This window comes from Stigmatopora nigra, chromosome 5 (genome assembly GCF_051989575.1).
Source record: "Stigmatopora nigra isolate UIUO_SnigA chromosome 5, RoL_Snig_1.1, whole genome shotgun sequence".
Lineage (NCBI taxonomy): Eukaryota > Metazoa > Chordata > Actinopteri > Syngnathiformes > Syngnathidae > Stigmatopora > Stigmatopora nigra.
Genome location: NC_135512.1, coordinates 7,975,872 through 7,996,030, shown reverse-complemented (window position 1 = coordinate 7,996,030; position 20,159 = coordinate 7,975,872). Strand labels below are relative to the sequence as shown.

The 20,159-nt window shown below is 38.3% G+C and overlaps 1 protein-coding gene across 9 annotated transcripts in view; it reads left to right on the top strand.

Moving 5' to 3' along the window:
* Window positions 1-5,626, top strand: part of elavl4 (ELAV like neuron-specific RNA binding protein 4) — a 78,338-nt gene extending 72,712 nt beyond the window's left edge. For all 9 annotated transcript variants that reach the window (XM_077716541.1, XM_077716539.1, XM_077716537.1 and 6 more), the window contains one exon: window positions 1,864-5,626. In XM_077716541.1, the coding sequence (XP_077572667.1) occupies window positions 1,864-2,191 (328 nt within the window). In that variant the 3' untranslated portion in view covers window positions 2,192-5,626. The remainder of the gene's footprint in view (window positions 1-1,863) is intronic.
* Window positions 5,627-20,159: the final 14,533 nt, after the last annotated feature.

The window sequence follows — 20,159 nt, the reverse complement described above, 5'->3', positions numbered from 1 at the left end:
TCTCTTTACCTTATCCCCTGCGGCACTTAATCGATGAAGGCAAATGATTGCAGTAAGACCTTGGAGTCAATGATTCAATCGTTCCAAGCCCTCGCATTGGCCAGGAACAGACTGTGCACCATCAAAGTCGTGTAGGAAGGTCATGGTGATTGCGGGCCATATATAGTCACTGGCGAGATAAGAATAAGGGTGGGGGCCTTGAGCAGCAAGCAGCGCCATCGATCAGTGCCACAAGCACTGCAATAGTACAGAACAGAACACCCTGCAGACTCAGAGACGAGTGGGAGGAATATGCTTTGTACCTTAATGCCCACTGGGCTGTAAAGTGCTTCCACTTTCCATTTTGCTCCCTACCTCCCTCCCTCCGTTTCGCCAAGAAAGCAGCCTTCCCAGACAGCTGCAGTAAGGCGGAAATCTCAATTAAAGCATGCCCAATAATGCCTATAGTTGTTTCTTACAAGAGAGGTGGCATAAGAAATGAACCTCTTCATCTCATTTACTTTTGATTTCAAAACGGGCGCTTTCTTTCCCCCTTTTTTCGCTTTCGTTTGAGCGGAAAGGCAATTAAGTGAAGTCAACTGAGGATTCAAATCGTCTTGCATCGCAAGAAAAAGGGGAAGATTGCGGGGCGAATGAGAGGAGATTTAGTAGCTTGGTGCGTGATCTTTGATGAATTTCTAGCAAAGATTTAATTCAACAACTTTCTGTAATCTGGCTTTTGAAGGAGCCACTCAAGGGCGCCTACATCTGCATCTCTTTAGGCAGATATTCCTGACAGGAGGCATTTCACAATGGCGCCACTAGTAGAAGATGTAGGACTAGAAGTAAACCAAATATCTTAGCATGTGATGATGAGATATCGTGGTTGAAAATGTCCAATGGAAATTATATGGAACAAATGAAATTGTGCCATGCCAAAAAACTCTTTTTTTGGTTTATGTTAAATCAAAAGAACCAAAATTTCAAACAATAACCTTCGGCCTGTTGTTACATCAAACATACAGTAACCATCAGTGCATATTAACACTGAAACTTAGAAAACACATCAGCGACCTTCCCACTGTTCTTACCTCTTCAATATTATCCCATAAATTGACCTATTGGCTGCCACCGACATCCAATTCATTTAAACTGGGATGACAGGCTGTGAATGTTCATGTTTCATTAGCATTAATGGTGCTAGACGTCCAATCCATTTCAACCCAGGCCGGAGCTTTTGTTATGGACCATTTTCTTCAACTTCCACCACATTGCACTTTCCATGGTAGTCGGAGTATCAATTTCGTTGCGCTTCTGCTCAATGACACTAAAGGCATTCCGATTACGATTTAGTCATCCCAGTTGAAATGGATTTGATGTCTATGGCTGATAATGGCCGTGAATGAGTTAAGAAGGAAATTATTTTAGAGCAGTCAAAAAAAAAAAACAACCTGATAACAAACAAACTGAAAACCTGGATTCAAAAGCGTTAAATTGAGTGTGTGCAGTTCTCCACATGCCCACGGTTCTCCCTACATTGTTTGGGCTCGCTCATGATGCGACAACAGATTGGGTCCTAGGGGGATCTGCTTCCCGAGATCGGCGTTCCCATAGTGAATACAAAAATGTTTAATGGAATGGAAGAATCTTTCTGAATCTGTAATCTGTATGCACTGTCTACAATGTCTGGGCAGCCTCCCGATAAGACGACGCCTAGTCTCGGAGGGACCTCACAAATGTTCTTCTGGGTGACTGGATAAATATTCCAGCAGACACGCTCTGGCGCCTTGTGGAAATACCGGAAGCTGTTTTAGATAATTTTCTCTTCCTTTTACCATCTGTTCAAATGTCTCCGTTTTTGTCTTTGCCACTTGTTTTTCGCAGGTTCTCTCCCATTACCATCGACAGCATGACCAGCCTGGTGGGGATGAACATCCCCGGGCACACCGGCACCGGTTGGTGCATCTTTGTCTACAACCTGTCCCCAGATTCGGACGAGAGCGTGCTGTGGCAGCTCTTCGGGCCGTTTGGCGCCGTCAACAATGTCAAGGTGATCCGTGACTTCAACACCAATAAGTGCAAAGGTTTCGGCTTCGTCACCATGACAAATTACGACGAGGCGGCCATGGCCATCGCCAGTCTCAACGGCTACAGGTTGGGTGACCGTGTCTTGCAAGTTTCCTTCAAGACTAACAAGACCCATAAGTCCTGAACTCGGACAAGGTAGAATCAGTCGCCCCGCGGCCACGGCTGCGTTCTGTCCGCTCCAAAATGAACCCCCACCAACCATCCCCCTCCTCCACTCCTCCCTTTAGCCCCCTTCAGTCACCGTCACGGCCACCTCCCAAACTGGAACATTAAAGCAACCATTCAACCTGATTGAACTAGAAATGGCTTATATCATAACTTTGGACCTATAAGCCAATGTTGCCTAAGTATTACAAAAATGAAGAAAATGTTCATAGGTTTTGGGGAAGTTCCTGAGATAATGCAGGCTTCTCTTTGTTGTATATTCTTTCTGTTTGTTCTGGTTGCTAAAATGAGTTTTCTCTTCTGTGTAAACAGTAGCAAATCCCCCCTAACTTTAGAGAAGAGAATATCCTTTTTAGACCACCGTCTCAATTCGGGATTAGCTTTTTTCTTTTTGTATATCCGGTTCCACTGTCGTTAGTATCCCGTTCCTCCCAGTGACTGTAGGGAGGAGGCTCTTTTTTTTAACAATTGGTCAACCATTCATTCATTTCGAGTCGTATTAAAAGGTCCCCTTATTGATTCCGGATGGGGGTTTCCGAACTCCCACCTATTCCGATGTAGTCGGGATAAACCAACAAACAAGAACAACAACAACAAAAAAGAATTTCTAACATTGTTTTTATTTTGTATCGCAAACAAAAAAAACATAACGTCTTTCCTCACAGGGAGATGGGGTGCGAGGGTGGGGGATGGGTTAGCTTTCCTGATGAAACATTAAGTAATTTAAGAAAAAAAAAAGAAATAACACTGTTGCCAAAGAGAAGAGAATCTCTTTGCTTGGAAAAAAAATGAGTTTAGAAAAAAAACAGATAAAAATAAATAGAAAGAAGAATCTATTTTTATAAATGATCATTAAAATAATAATTATTGAGAAATTTTTACAAGAATCTGGATTTGAAAAAAGAGAAAAATATTTTGACTGGCTAACTGGGAAGGGGAGGGGAGCCACCTTGTCTTGTCGTTCTGCCATGGTACTTTCTAGGCTCAGCGCTCGTTGTTTTCCAAGGAAGCCACGCCGGCGGGGGCCATTTTCTAGGCGGAAGGTTTTGTGAAAAAGTCAAACCAAGGCGGGTGATTTTGCTAATTTTTCACACATGTACTAGTGCGTGATTATTGAATACCCACAAGGGAAGGGAGAGGGGAACCATCTTTATTGTCCAGAGCCCAAAGCAAGGAGACCCTTTGTCTGCTTCTTTTCCTGTTAAACGTCAAAAGTCCATACGGACTGTCAGTACCTACGTATACGCACATCTATCCATTTAGACGGCATACTTACTATACATGATATATTGTTTCTCTTTGCTCAGCATTTGTGTGCAAAATTCCTTTTAGAGATCAACAGTAGGTGCTATATGGCATTATTCACATATCTTAAATATCCGAGTTGGTTGTTCTATGTGTTGTTTCAAAAAAAAAAAATACTATATGTTGATGTTGGCATTGAATTGAGCTTATTTGTTTATTGTTGGCCCAAATAGTCTGGTGAGACTATTTTGTTGCAGATTTAAAAAAAAAAATTGATCAACACATTTGGGTAGTGTAAAAAAAAAGTTTAAAAAAAATCTATATAAATATATATAAAAAAATTGTTAAAAATCACTGAACAAATTTAATTTCTTTTTTTTTTTTGCTTTGGTTTTTCTGGCTTGCTGGCTTTTGCGTTAACTTGCCGAGCGTAAAGCGTTTGTCCAAACTTACCGATGATTAGCTAGTTCCTTTAGTCTAGATATTGGTTTCCTGAAAAGGTGATCTATGACTACTGTGTCTTTCTTTGCTCTGTACAAATAGATGATCTATCTATATATATATATATCTATATATACATAGTCTACATTTGTTTTACAATATCTACTGTACTATCTGAGTTGTCACTGTTCTTTAGTTGGAGCTTGTCTTTTTCATATGGCAACTTATTATGAAGTGGTGGTTCAGTTACTTAGAAAAAAACTTGTGAGGAAACTGTTCAATTGTTGTCATGTTGCTTGTGGAGAAAAAAAAAGGTTTGGATTAACTTTATGTTACCTACCGCGGCAAAAGAAACCGAACAAAAAGCTTTGAATATAAGTGTATTTGGATTTACTTATCTATTTTTTCCTTTCAATTATTTATTTTTTCTATTTATTTGTATTTATTATGTATTTATGAACCACTTAATTTATCTGTGTATTTATATATTTATTTGTTTCATTGTCTGTGTTTTTGCGTGATTCTGGTACAGGGAGGGGGGCGTTTCTGAGCTTAAAGGGAACAAAGCGACTAGTGGAGAAGCTCTTCCAGTAGTCCACTGCACTGAGAGAACTTTTAGTACGTTTGTGCTTTGTACCAATATATCAAAATGACCATTATAAAAAGAAAAAAAATCTAAAAGTCAGGAAAACTCGAAAAAAATGAAAAAAAAAAATGAAAAAAAGTGTCCGGAAGGTCAGGGAACGCTCTTCCCTTATTACTAGAAACAGTTACTCGCTATGCATAACCTAGTTATTAATAGTTCAATTTGCTATTGCTTTTTTCTTGTCTTGTTCCAAATGAAATCTTTAGATCTTTTCCAATGAAGTTTAGTCTTAATAGAATGTTATAAACAGTCGTTCTGGTTCAATATAACCTGTGATAAGTTTGTGTAGTTCTCTAAAGCCACTCCGTCCACACCCTCCCTCCACTTACTACCGCTTTGTGATGAAACCTTTATGCAAAACTGTACGTCTGGAAGCATACGTCTTGAGTATTTACCGTAACATTCAACTCACGGAGGTTCGGTCGGGCGTGTTGACGTTTTTTAACGCCCGCCTGAGGGTCGACTCAATTGGTTTTCTCTTTTCGACTTTTCAAATTGCATCATCTTTAAAAAAAAAAAATAGAAGAAGAAAAAAAAACTACTATACTGAGGGAAGTACTCCAGAGGGATGAAAAGGGATTGTACCGATTCTATATTTTATATACTCTAATATGATATATATTATATATTTTGAAAGGTAAAAGCTAGGGTTTCAGACGTATAAATATATAGAATTGGATTCTTTTGTTACAAAACAGGAGGGAAGTGCGCGTGCGTGTAAAATGTACGCATCTCGCTCATGTGACATCATTTCCAAATGCGCCATCATACACACAAACAGACCCCCTTCAGGCCTCTTGACGCCGTAGCGCCGTCGTGGGGGGGCTCGAATTTATGCAACGACCCCAGTAGAATGTTGTTCTGTGTCATTTGACTACACCGTATGACCTCCTGATATGCGTGCCTGTGTTCCGCCTATGTGTCTGTATGTTTGTCTCCTTTTGGGTGTTTGTTTACACCGTTCAGCCATAATATTATGAGCGCTTCCACAGTCTAAAGAGATTCAAGATAGGATAGAATGGATTACACCTATTTTCTTCTTTAGAAATCACAATTTCAGTCACATTTCATCTCAGACACTTTAACTTCAAGTTTTGCATTATAGAGTCGTATTTAACTGTTCTTTTGTAGAGGAATCGCGGAATGGAAGACAAATGAATGTTCTTTTGTAAACATCCATTCTAAGCATTGGACAAAAGCTGACAAATTTGCATGGTTTGAGCAAAGCTTTCACCATAATGTAGCTGCTTACTCCAATACCCCCGGCAGCCAAATGCTAGGTGGGGCCAATTGCCATAAATGATCAAAACATGTATCGCAAGTCTATTTTTGCGACCAAAGGACAGATGGTAAAGCAGTTTAAAAGGCAAACATGCCACATGGCATCATTGGCCGTTTTCTCTGACTTGTTTTTTCTTTTTAATCTTGAATATATTTTAACCCAAGTGTTGGGTTTTGGTGGAAAACCTCAAATATGAGGAACATTTGTTAGAATAATACAGTTATGAAGATTCGATTAAATTACTTGACATAATTTTGACAAAAAGAGCAGCAAAAGTTGGCTAGATTTGAAGCTAATGCAACAGTTTTGAGATTTGGGGTTTAAAAACTCTTATTTTCCAGTGTGTTTTTATGTCAGGCAGAAATTGACTGGCAGTCAAAATGGATGGAGTTTCAACATTTCCGAATATTATCACGAAAACTATGTGGTGGAGCTCTTAAATCTGATATAATGTGACTGTTCTTGCGTTCATAATTGTATGGCAATTCTAGGTGTATCCTCCTGTGTGTGTGTGTGTGTGTAAGTGTGGTGCAAGTCGTGGGGCTATGTCACCTGGCTCCACGTCCCACCCCAGTGGCTCCCACCACCATCCTTGTAGCGCCTTATAGTCGTTGAGTGGCAGGCAGGCTGCCGGTAGGAACAAGGCAGCCAGTAGTGGAGGAGGGAAGGTGAACAGAGGAACTCGGCTCTTCTTGTCAGTTCTCTTTTTTTTTTATTTCTTTATTTTTTTCACCCCTCCCGAGACGTGTTTGTTTACTATCTGAAAAAAAATCTATAAAACAAAATCCTAAAAGACAAAAAAGACGAAAAAATGTTGACGGAGCCCCACGGATTGCGGCTCTATCGTTCTTTCTTTCTCTCTCTCTCTTTCTCTCTCTGTCTCTCTCTTTTTCTCTATTCTCTACTGCTTATGTTATTACTTAACAATTATTAACGATGATGATTATTCTTATGATTATGGTTATTATTGCTATTATTCTTAGTATTCTTATTCTTATTATTAATCCAATTACTGCGATGAATGACTTCATGTTATCCTTGCTAGTTTAGGTCATTTCTGAAACTGGAAACAAAATAGAAAATCTTGCTGTAAATGTTTGTTTTTTCTTTTTCATAAAACTGTTGTGTTTGAATTATTTGTACTTTTGAATGTTGGGACAATAAAATGAGGTGTCAAGAGCTTGACGGTGTACTTGTCAAGTTGTACATGCATGAACACCCGCACACAATCATATTTTGTTGTTGCTTTTAACATTGAAATCTACTTTTTTTTTACTCATGATTAATATTTTCTTTTTACCTTCCCATTTTCTTGTTAAGAAGAAAATGGCAGGTAGAAGGAAGATCATGCCAGCAGGTTGAACATCAGTATTCAAAGAAGAACAGACAAGGCAGTAATATCCCATAATGACAGCTATAAAATCGAAATCACACCAGAGAGTATTACTGCGCTTGTGCAGGAAATGATGTCTGTTAGAGAATGATATGTCCAGACACACTTGTCTTCCCTTTCGCTTTGTTAGAAACTTAATGACCTGACAGTCTTCCCAAGGTCGACACCAAGTGAACGCGACTCAACTGATTTGAACTAACCTCGTATTTTATAGTCACTGTGCAAAAAGCATTAAAATTTCAAGCCAAATTTTGAACATGCCTGAAATGGCCAAGAATTTATTGGCCAGAGGAAAAAAAAAACACTTTTCCATGTAGTATTTTTCGTATGTATTATGCCTCTGTGGAGTCTGCTGCTGTTTGTCATTTGCTAACCACATAGTCTTTATTATTTTAAGTAAACGTGTTCATTAAAATTACTTTTGTGTAGACGATATAAGACTCAGAATTTTAAAAATATATATTTATGGCATAAGAAAAGCAGCAGTTTTCTGCTGAAACTGTCATTTCGGCTCTGAATGGTCGCCCCGATGGGAACTGGGCAAGGTTCCAGCAGACTTTAGCGATCCTAATGAGGAGAAGCTGTACAAATGGATGACCCGCAATATCAATAAACTAACACCAATATGGTTGTAAAAATATTGATGTAATTTTTACAATCATGACCCTCTGAGGGAAAAGCAGAAAATGAGTTTGTAAGCCATGCTTCAAAGGCCTCCAACTACTTTTGTTTGGTGGGTTTTTCTCTCTGCTACTAACGTGTATTACCTAACCAATTATTCTGGTTAAAGCCTTGTTATTACTTTGCGAGGATAAGCGGAATAGAAGATGAAAGAATGAAACAAGGTTTCTTCTTTCTTATTAAACCCAGTATGGATCAATAATTGTTGACAAAGGATATTTCATGACTTTGTCTTGAATATCCGAGTGCCTATATTTATATATTTTATGTGGATAGGTTTGCCTTGCCAACTTTATAATAATTAATGATAATTTGACTCAAAACGTAAATGAATACAGTGCAAAAAATATGTCATCTTAATGCATTTTTGAGATACTAGAATACCAAATGGTGACAGAAAGTTTACTGTTGAAACCAGCTCTCAAAATTATGTTCATGAGAGAGAGTTTAATATCTAAGTATTGTTTAATATCTAAGAGAGAAAGTTTAATATCTAAGTACTGTTTTATATCAAAGTACTGTTTAATATATAAGTACTGTTTTATATCTAATTACTGTTTTATATCTAAGTACTGTTTAATATTTAAGAACTGTTTAATATCCAAGTACCGTTTAATATCTAAGTACCGTTTAATATCTAAGTGCTGTTTAATATCTAACATACTGCTGATTATCTAAGTACTGTTTAATATCTAAGTACATTTGATCGGCTACCAAAAGACCGGCGACCAAAAGACCGGCGACCAAACGTCCAATCACGGATAATAAGCAAGGTCTAAATAGCATATTGGAACGTCAGTAACGAATCACGGTTTGATGAAAGCTATTCATTCCATTCCAGAGTTAGCAATTCACACGACTGCTTGTAAATGAGGAGGCCAAAATAAAACACGCAGCGCAGGAGGCTCGTCGCCTTGTTCTGTCACCTGCTGCAACCATATGATAGTGACTCTCAGCTTCTATATAAACCACTTTTCATCTGCTTTGGTGAGAGGGAATCACACCCGCTCGGCGGTGTGAATGTCAGCATCCTGCCGTGCCACGATGCAGAAGGCAGCTCAGCCAAGTGACAAGCGAGAGGCGGCACAGTCGGAAGCATATCATATCATAAGGAGCTCCTTGTCTTTGGCAAATCTTCCTTAGTCAAATCTGCACTGGGGGAGCTATTGTTTCCCTCCAGCTCCCCTGGGTACTCTCTGACGTTAACGGCGTAGATTCTTTCACCCCTTTTGTCTGCTTGACTGAAGCTAAAGACTCATAACTTCAATGCATGCTATTTATTAAAAGGTGTTCTCGAGAGCGAGGCCCCCTTTTCCTTCTGTTCAAGCGTGCACACACACACAGTGATCACACGGATTGTTATATTAGCCTTTGAGACCACATTTCCTTTGATTTGAGGCAAGCTGCTCTTTATATCTTCAACTCTCTCCCTTTAGATAACTTATGTGCTTTGTTAAATATTGCTCAGCTCACATAGGATTTGGCGGGAATTGATTTATTGTGTTGAACATACAAAAATGTATAAGCTCCTGACTACCAGGATTTTTTTTTTGTCCAATCACATTTATTTTGAAATTCCCCAATCTTTGGCAAGTCATGAGAATACTGCAAAAGAAATTTGGTATCATTGGAAAGCTCTAAATGTCCTCTATAGAGCACTTAAGGATGTAAGGGGATTGGATGCACTAGGTGGGAGATATTTAGTTTTAAAAATGTCCTCTACAGAGGACACATTTGAACTACTGGTAGTCAGGAGGGTATCATTGATCCTCTAAAGTAGTTGAAGGGAGGTTAAAAAAAAAGTTGCAATATCAAAGATGATAAGGAATACCCGCCTTTGAGTTTTGATATTTGTATATAAAAGGCCACCGAGTTTTGCAAGGGTTAGTTAGGTTGCTTCGAAAATGCCAAAATAACTAAAATATCATTAAAACTGAGTATAATGCCTTATTTTCATGTCCATTCCCACATTGCAAATGTATTCATCCTTCTTAAAACTCTTTGCAATAGTTTATTTGGATTTTTGACTTCAGGAGAAAGGGGGATTACACCCCAAAATGGTCAACAGTCAGTCTTATTGGGATAAAATGCAGGATTTTTTGTTTGTTTGTTTGTTTGTGAAAACACACTGTGACAAGAGAAAGCCCTTAAAATAACAAGAACACGACCATATGAACGACCCTTTTGAAAAGATATTGAGTCCTAAACAGCTCTAACCAACAGAAATGAATCCCTGAAACAGCAATTTGTTAGTAGGCGTTTCCTCTGGAACACACACAAACTCATTAGCAGGTGTCATCATGTAAATATGACCACGACAAAGAATGAATCACATGTGCAAGACCAAATCAGGTAAGAATACAATGTGTAGTTCACCTTGGATCATCTTGTTCTTGCTTGTTCTCACGTGAAGGCAACAGTTTGGTCTTTTACAACTACAGGGTCACCGTGTGTGGGAGTCCAAGCTGCTGCGTCAAATTCAAACCAGACACACCGGGGTGCTCTTTTGAGAGCGTATACATTATTTACGCGCCATCTGTCTCTCATGCATGCTAGCATGTATTTTGCTGCACGATCCACACACAAAAAAGTCATAACTACACCCAAACTTCACTTCCCGGGCATTTGTATGGGTTTTCTAGGGGTACTCCGGTTTCCACATACCAAAAAACATCCAAAGTGGGCTGGTTGAATACCCTAAATTGCAACTAGGTATGAGAGTGAGCATAAATGGTTGGTCATCTCCTTGGGCCCTGTGATTGGGTGCTCGGACATTTGGTCGCCGGACGTTTGGTCGCCGGTCTTTTAGTCGCCGGTCAATTGGTGACAGAGTTTACTATTGAAACCAGCTCTCAAAATTATATTCATGAGAGAGTTTAATATCTAAGAGAGAGAGTTCAATATCCAAGAAGTTTAATATCTAAGTACATTTGACCGGCAACCAAAAGGGACCAAAAAAATGGCGACCAAAAGACCGGTGACCAAAAGACCGGTGACCAAAAGACCGGCGACCAAACGTGCGGTCACGCAGTGATTGTAGTTAGTTAGCTGGGGTAGGCTCGAGCGCCCCCTGCAAACCTTTTAAGGATAAGCTGTTGGGGAAATAAATGAATAAATGTAATGAGTAGCACTACTGTATTCTGTGTGGGTAACTCGTAGGGTGCATTGTTTAAAAAATGAGTCAATTTGCAGTTTTCACTTTTGATTTCTACTCCTATTATTCCTATTATTGCTCATTCTCACTAATGATGGCATGAAATGCATCTCGGCGTGAGCAACAGACAACAGATTGTCGCCCCTAAGCAAGAACAGTGTGATTTGAGAACGCTGGAAACGTCGCGCCGGAACAATGAAAGCTCCCAGAAGTGCCATATGACAACTTCCTGAAAAAGAAGCTGAGCTGATTAGGCCAATTTGTGTCACCTGCTCACCAACACTGGTGCAAAGAAGCTCATGAGCAGAATTGGACTCTTTTTGGAATAATCTAGCAATTTAGTAGGAATTCTGCATTGTCAACATGTTAGGTAAGAAATGATTTAAATTAATGTGCATTGATTGATAATATTTGCATGAATTGATTGAAGTGTTTTTGTGATTTGTTGTTGTGTTGTGAGAGTTCAAAACAACATGTCCATTTCCTCACTAGTAGAACACATAAATACTTTTTGTGAGGGGGAAATGTTAACAAACGAGAGTTCAAAACAATTACATGTCTGTTTCCTCACTAGTAAAAGATGGAAATACTTTTTGTGAGGGGCAAATGCAGTCAGCACAAGCAAGGCATGAAGTGTATTTAGTGCAAACTCATTTACTAAAGCACTTCAGTCCAGCATAAATCTTCTTTATAGGGGGCTCTGTTAGTACAAAGTCACCGCTTGGGCCTTAAGTAGCCCATGCGAGATCTAATCCAAGGCCAGCATTCATCCTGCTCCTGTTGTCCACCGCAACAGAGAATTATTCTTTCAGTTTATGATCACATTTTCTCCCTTGCATGTTTGCTTTTGGCGTGCGCCTCCATGTCAAGCGCACGGGTGTTATTTGTCGCTTGGACGCTGATGGCTGTGATAATGGTGGCAGTGACAGTGCGAGGGTGCCGTTGTTGGCTGGTGGAGGCAGCGGACCCCCTCTCGTCAGCCCCCCTCTTGTTTGCTCAGGGAGACGCACAGCAAACCCCCCACAGTCACAGCCAAATAGTGGCAGTGCCTGGAGCGCATGCATAGTGGTTGCTTGTTAGTGTTTTAATGTGCATCTGGCAGGAATGTGAGGGCATGCAGTCTTTTTTTTAACATTTAAATTATATTTTTAGTAGTAGTGTAATGATGCTGTCTAAGAATATTTTCATTCAGTAAAAGGACAAAGCTCCTCTTTGCATTTTTTATTGAATGAAATAGAACTAAGAGCAAGGATTTGTATGATTATGATGTTGTAGGACAACTTCTATCACTGATGTTGTTTTGATCTTCTTAGAGTGACAAATAAGAGCTTTTGTTTGGTATGACAGTGGAGAGAATCATGTTTTAAATGTTAAAATTAGATTGTTTTATTATTCTGATTTAAAAAACAAGCGTCCGCCATTAACGGAGGCAGTCATTTTATTAAAACTTATATTATTCTAACCAATAAAACTCCAGTATATTAGATTGCGCGCCCTTATTCGTAATGTCATTGATAACCATTATCAAGTGGACTTGTACTTGTTTGTGAGTCCCACAAAATAGCTTGTGCTCATAAGGTGTGATATTTAGTGTTAAAAGATTAATTTTTCCATTATCAGAGGTTTATAAAATGCTTAGAATCAAGTACTTTGACCAATATTTACATATTCTTTATAATAGGTGTTGTCTGTCCCTTTTAAGATGACCTTTCCATCACTAAACTTTAATGAACTCATGAATCAAATCAAATTACTTCATTTAAACAAATACATAGGGGAATATACATGGTACTTCAGGTCAATAGAAACCAATAATGCTGTCTACTATTTACCTATTTACTATGTACAAATGGCCACTGTGAAAGAGGTCACCAAAAAAAAAAAAAAAAAGCTGATCTTGGCCTAAGAGTTTTGCCCAAAACTGTATGTCAGTACATGTGCTTAGTTTTTTTTTGTCTTCCATAGTGCACATGTGTTGTTGTGCACACGCAAGCAAGTATCAGTTAAAGCCAAATACTGCAAGTGTGTGTGAGTGGGTGCTTTCAGCTCGGCGATTCCGCCACCCAACCATCTGTCACCACGGGGCCACCGTGTTCTGAAGCCAATCATCTCCTTCCAACAGCTTCTAGCGTCCTCGCTTTTATTTTCCAGCACTGCTCTGACCACGCCAGTACCACCACACACACACACACACACACACACATACACACCCACACACGCATACAATGGCAACGTCTGCCACAGGCTGCAATCAGCAGACGCACTGACTCACGCTCGCGAACTTAACTATCGCACAAAGGCCGCCCCTTGGACCTGGCTGTTGGAGAAAATGTGTCAGTTCCAAGTTGCAGCTTGTTTTGGAAGTTCACAGCGACTAAGATGAACCAATGAGGTACTAAAGTTGAAGAGCAGTCCAATGGGGCACGTATACAGCTTTCAAAAGATTGACTCTGTCTTCTTTGGACTTCTTTCACTGAACAAGCACAGTAAATTATTGTGTTGAAGTTCTGCATGGGCTCAATTCCCGCTGGTGGCAGTATGATTGGGAGTGTGGATGGTCGTTTGTCTCTGTGTGCCCTATGACTGACTGGCGACCAGTTAAGGGTGTAGTCTGCCTTTCGCCTGAAGACAGCTGGGTTAGGCTCCGGCAAATTCCTCAACCCTTTCGAGGAAGGCCGGTATGGAAGATGAATGAATAGAGCATTCATTTAATAATATGAAAGTTTTAAAGATAATGAAATACTTTCAAATCAAATAAATAGCTGGAATTGGTTTAGATGTGGCCTTGAAATTCCCCTAACTGACCAGGAAATCAAGAGCTCGTGACCTGGAACGGAACTAATATATCTTTAAAAATGCTTCAAAATTATTAGGAAATGACATGCAAATATGTAACAAAAGAGTGATACAAAAATCAACAGGTAGTAGTAACTTGTGAATACGTTTTTAAAAAGAGGAAGTGACCCATTGATTTTTTTTTTTTTTTTTACTGGCCAGAATAATGCACCTGCATGCAAGTTTAACTAAAATTTAGTAATAAATCAAGTAAGATAAAATGTGACTATCATTAATTATATTGGTGTTATTTTTTTAAATGAGCAAAAATGCTATTTAAAAACTATCTGGCTTCCATTTTCTTTCCCTGGGGGACATTTTTATCACTCCTTGAGTTAGGAGAGCATGCAGCAGCATCAACAACTCCTCACTCCATGGTCACAATTTCTTCTAACTTCTCCCCCTCAGGCAGACGTTTTAGGCACTTAAAGCTAGAACGAAAAGACTCAGAAATAATTCTCCCTTCTCTGAATGTGGAATAACTCAAAATAAGCATTTTACAAGGTGTTATTTTCAAAGCAATGCAATAGTGCAATGTATAGGGATCTCTTACCCCAAAATTCTAGATTACTCTGACCAGTGTCTTTACCTTTTCAATCAATATCAAGTGGTCCATATGTAATGCAATATTTCCCCCATATTTGACAAAAAAAAACGTGGGAATACAGTGAAAAATACTTTGACAGTATTCCCTCGTTTTTTGTGGTTTCCACAAACAACGCAAAAATGCAAAAATAGTGAAAAAAATTACAATCCTACAAAAACTAGGGATTACTCTAATTTTACATTGACTATTAATGTCATATTCACTCCACATTGAGAAAGCACATGTTTTAAAAAATGCAGCCCTTTCACCTCATAGCATGAGATCACATATAGAAGACCTTGCTTTGAAGGATTCCAAACACACTGATGTGAACAGTCTCGTGTGAGCTGCCTGTCATCTCATGAATAGTTCAATCCTCTCCTGAAAAATAGATCTTGCCTCGCCTGTCACGGAAACTTATTCACGCACCAGATAAAAGTAGTCAGTAAGCGTTTGGTTGGCCTGTAGAAGTGGCGTGATTTTTACCGCTGTCCTGATGCGATTTAATGGATTTTACAGTGTAGGATGGAGAATTTGTTGGCTAAAGTTGGACAAAACAATATTTGCCTGACATTGCACTCTTATTTTTGTTATTTGCTTTTGGAGTGGCGTTTCATTGAGAGGCTGAGACTACTTCTCTGCAACTTTCTAGTTAGTTAGGCAGGAAGGACTCTCCTTGAAACAGAGACCTTTGGACAAACAGACCAGGTTTTATTGATCGCAAACCCAAGCTAATAAAGTTGCAGTCAGAAATTTAAGGGCTGGCACCATTTAAAGACTTTTTCCATGTAGTAAAATGTAACCCTTTTTCACACTCTCAGGATGTCAATTTGTTCCTAGTCAACATAGGAAAATAAGACTAGTCCAAAATCCTTTTTGTCCTAATCCTTAAAACCCAATATAGATGATACCTTTAAAAAAACTATCAAGGCTCTAGATATGGTTTAAAATGGAAACCTGGCATGAAGTTTAGGGATGTAATAATCCATTACTTGATCAAGATATCAGTTTGTTAACCACAATCAAAACAAAATGGGTCAAAGTGCAATTCAATAAATAGCATAATTAGTTTTGTGGCTTTGTCTCAAGTATCTAAACATTATCAAAACAGTTTTCTTTTATTTATTTGTATTTGTTTTGCCTGAGGTGAAATATAACTGATTGCTTTAAAAGCAAGCATTTGTAGAAATATATATATTTTTAAATTAGTACACAAGTGTGACCTACATGATGTGTATCGCTGCCACCTTCCCAGTCAAAACTGAATGGACAACTAGCAACATTAATGACAGCCAATTAGTAGTGACTAGGGCCCAATGAAGGATTAAATTCAATCAAAGTGTGCCAGACTTTATACCAGCAAATATAATATCCTTGTCCAATGATTCATTATCCTTTCTTCATAAAATTGGTGATTTTGTAAATATGCAAAACTTTTAAGATGTAAAGTAATCCTACCAAGCATTCGAGTGTTGGCTAGTACTATACTTCTACTAACCAACATTGTTTGGATTTTCAAAACGTTGCTCCGACGACATTTTATACTTGGTCATTCAATCCCTAATTGCCAGAAAATGTCATTTCATAAAAAGTTGTTTATTCATGTCGTAATAGTATCGACTCCTTGTCCAACAAATCAATAATATTTGTGTGATTCTTACTGACGGGCACGTCCTACTATTCTTCCTCATTCCATTTCACTGGAAGAGGTGTCCAACTCTTTAAAGCAGGTTAATTAGAATTCAACCGAGTATTGCACTTTACCGATGGAGCACACTAAAATCTTTGACCCACCTGTGTGTCCACTAACAGTATAATGGGCTAAGAGTGCGCAACTACTCATCTACTGTAAGTGCTGCCCATTAAAAGTAGAGAGAGAATACCTAAGTCAATGTGCCCTGTGAAAGACATAACAGACACTCAGAGTTTCGCTTCATTCACGACATGGCACTTTAGCAGGTGTAGTGGTAATTGATTTTTTTAGAAAGCGCACCGAACCTTTAGTACATGAAGGTTCTTTTTCTTTGATAGTAGAATAGGATGCGCTTCATACTGGGAAATGATGCTGTTAAATCATCAGTTTTGAAGGGGTGCTTTCCAGTTGAGTGGAGACTGTTGGTTACATATACTATCGGCAAAAGTAGAGTTTTGAAGGGTTAAGATGTCAGATAGATTTATTCTGAGACAATCTGCAAGTAATTTGGACATTCTTTGGCTTTGCATAGTGATTTGAGGGCCCCCTCCAAAAAAATCAAGGGATGGTGTTGAGAAATCAAAAATCCAAATGAACCCTGGTAGACCAGACCTAGATTAAATATATTAGTATTTGAATGAGATTTTTTCAAAATATCATGTTATTTTTCTTTCATACCAATTAAAACACGGTGTCCCAACTTTTTTCTTCTAAAAATTATAATCCTTCCACTTTTTTTTTGTTTGTTAAATAGATGATTGGAATCCAATTTTTCAAGGTATTTTAAACTATCAACTTGTTGACTACTGCTATTGACTCCAATAGATCCCTCAATCCATTTTGATGGGAGAACTGGTCTCAATGTAATGTTGAAGCAACTTCCCAACTCAGCAATATCCTTCCACCGCGGTGCACACTTTTGCTCTTAAGTCGACGCAGCATGTGGCATGGTAAAAATGCCACGGTGGGAGGTGGCCATGTTCTCCGTCAGCGCCACGAGAGCTCTTCAGCAGTCAGCTCGGACACCTCGGCCGGCGTCATCTGACTTGTATTGAACGACTGTGTGATTCACTGACCTTCTGGCTGCCTCATGCCTTGCTAATGTAATCTAGTGCTTCTGCTGCCGCTGCGAGTGCTGCCTCATGGATCTACCTCCCTCTTATTTTTCTTTGCTTTATCAAAATGTAAGCACAATTGCTGGCGCACACCCAGCTGCTCTTTTGATTAGACTTTCTAACCATTAGGCTAAGCTGCCCAAATGCACCAACTTTGAAATGAATTTATCAATCAAATTAGAATATGCAAATTAGTGGATCCATGTATTATAAGAGGTTGAGAAGGAGCTGGGGTTTATTTGAACTAATTTTGAGCTAGCCAAAAAGTGGATTTAGACATCTTGGGTCTTTTTTTTATTTTATCATAAAACAATAAACAGTAAAGAAACAATATTAAAAAGGAAAACAACATGCAAAGGCATCTCTTAATATGATTTGGGTTTTTTTAGGCAAAAAAACAACAACATAACATTTGGTAGGTGGTGAAAATGTGTGATTGAAAGTCTGGAAAATACAGTACAATGAATTTAAATCACTAAATACACACATTTCAGTAGGCGTTTCTTTTCTTAAAAATTGTGCTTTGACAAAACTTGCCATTCACTTTCCTTAAAAACAAGTTCACATCAGGATGTAATCGTTTATTGATTGTTAAAAAAAAGATGAATCACATCATGGCCATCTTAAAGGTTTTATTTAACTGGAAACAAAAGGTGTCGAAAGATAAGTTGTTTTTGAAAGGAAAGAAGGTACCATAGAAGAGGAACTTATGGGAAAATGGGACTTGGAATTGCATAGGATTTGTTTTTTCTCTTTTCATTTTTTTTTCTTCACCCGGACTAGACTCGCTCACACACGCATGCACGTAGAATAAATCAGTGTGACCGTGGTGGATTTACATACATAATATAAATGCACATAAACACACCTAAGCAGTGTGGATTTTGTATGCATGGTTGCGCTTCCCTTAGCTGTGGCCACGGTTGCTAGGCTACCAGTCATTCCAGTTGTTGGAGGGGACTTGACATTAGGGAGAGCAAATTGACCACGGGAGGCTTTAATCTGCCATGAAACAGCAGCTGGCGCGCACATACACACCAACACACATGCCATTTGAACTTTATTTCAACATTTTTATGCCTCACACATTAGTTGATACAATTGTCCCTTCTGTGTGTGACTCTCACTGTCTTCACTGGCCAATTTACGTCACTTTTCTGGACCGATTATGTTCTTTCACTACGTGTGGACATGCTTACTTACACACATTTAATAATCCTGTTGGATGGGGATTGAAATGTTGGTTTATGTAGTGATAAACATAGAAGCCATGACTGCAATGCTATACTGTACTGTAGGTTCATTCCAATGTATGACGACGTAAAAGAATTGAGGCCGGCCGGGCAAAGGAATGAATTAACTCGTAGTTAACTCAAAGTAATTAACTGAGTTCATTATTTTAATCGGAAGTTAACATCAGAGGCACCAGAGAATTGAAGATTTTTTCCTGCTTCATCTTTGTCTGATTATGCACAGATGTAATTTAGAAACAAGTTTGTCAATTAGAGTGGTGGCCTAAACGCACAAGTTCACATAGCAGGCATGTTTTTGATTTTACGCCAAAAATACTGTTTTTAAGTTGTAATTGGGATGTTCTTTTAATGGAACATTTAAAAAGAAATAAAGGTATGCCAGGTACTGTTTTAAATGTAATAATACTTGGCAATATTATTGGAATACTGTGATATGAGGTGACACAATACAATGTAATGAGGAGTAATAATGAATAATATTAATTCATTAATATTTTTGAGTCATTTTTCCCTCACTACGACGTAACAGGCCAATGTCATAAATATACGTTATTCTCATTTGAAGCGAACAATAGACAATAAATAAGGTATACCTTCAGTCATCTTCCCACCAGAATTTATTTTATAACTTATTTTGCAAAATCGCTCCAAGACGCAATACCCATCTCCATTTAAATTTATGTTGGTGTTTATGACAATAGTCTAATTTTTACACGCTAATAAATCCCCTTTTTAAACCTTGCGGCTTCTTGTCCAGTGTTTATAATTTATTGATTTTACAGGCTAATGAGCTGCATGTTTTTTTTTGTTTTATCTATTTTTTTTAAATAGCGCTTTATACGATGTCACATGATGCAGTAATTTATTTATTTTTTTAATTTCAACAAAATTTAAACAGGTTGCGACCTTCATTTTTTTCAGAGATGTCACTTAAAATTTAATCTATTCCTGTCCAGATGCCTGCTTTTGTTACAATTACCTTGCATTTGATTTACTTGATGTCTAAATTATAATATGGCCTGTCTTCAATGAACCTGTAACACAATCTGATATCATAGTCAGACTGCTTCTGCTTTATGAGCAATAACCCATTCACCCCAGGGGTATATCAATCCTAATGCAGCTATTAAAGTCTGCTCGGGACATTATTGTGATTAGTGGCTTTATTTTTTGGTCGTTTTTTTTTTTTTTTTTTTTAACAGCACAAAATGTGACTATGAAAAGGGAAACATTGAAATGATTACCGGCCTTTGTTAATCACGGCTAATCTTCATAATTGTGATATTAATCAGAGTCGTGCATTCATTTTTTTTTTTGGAGACTTCCTCACCTTGTTTTTGAACGGCAGATGGTGAGAGTTGACATCATTAAATGATGTTTCCTCAGAGAATGTCCTTATTGTTGCCATCATGCAAAAAAAGACACTCATATTCATTACAGTTTAGGGGGTTGTTTATTAGATGAATGAAAATAATGGCACGGTGCGACCCAAAGTGATTTCGCTCAATATGCCTGTGGTTGTTTTAAACATCATCCCCATTTCATTGTTTTATTGTTGTTGTTTTTCCCCCAAAATAATACTTTTAAATGTTTTTATTTTTTT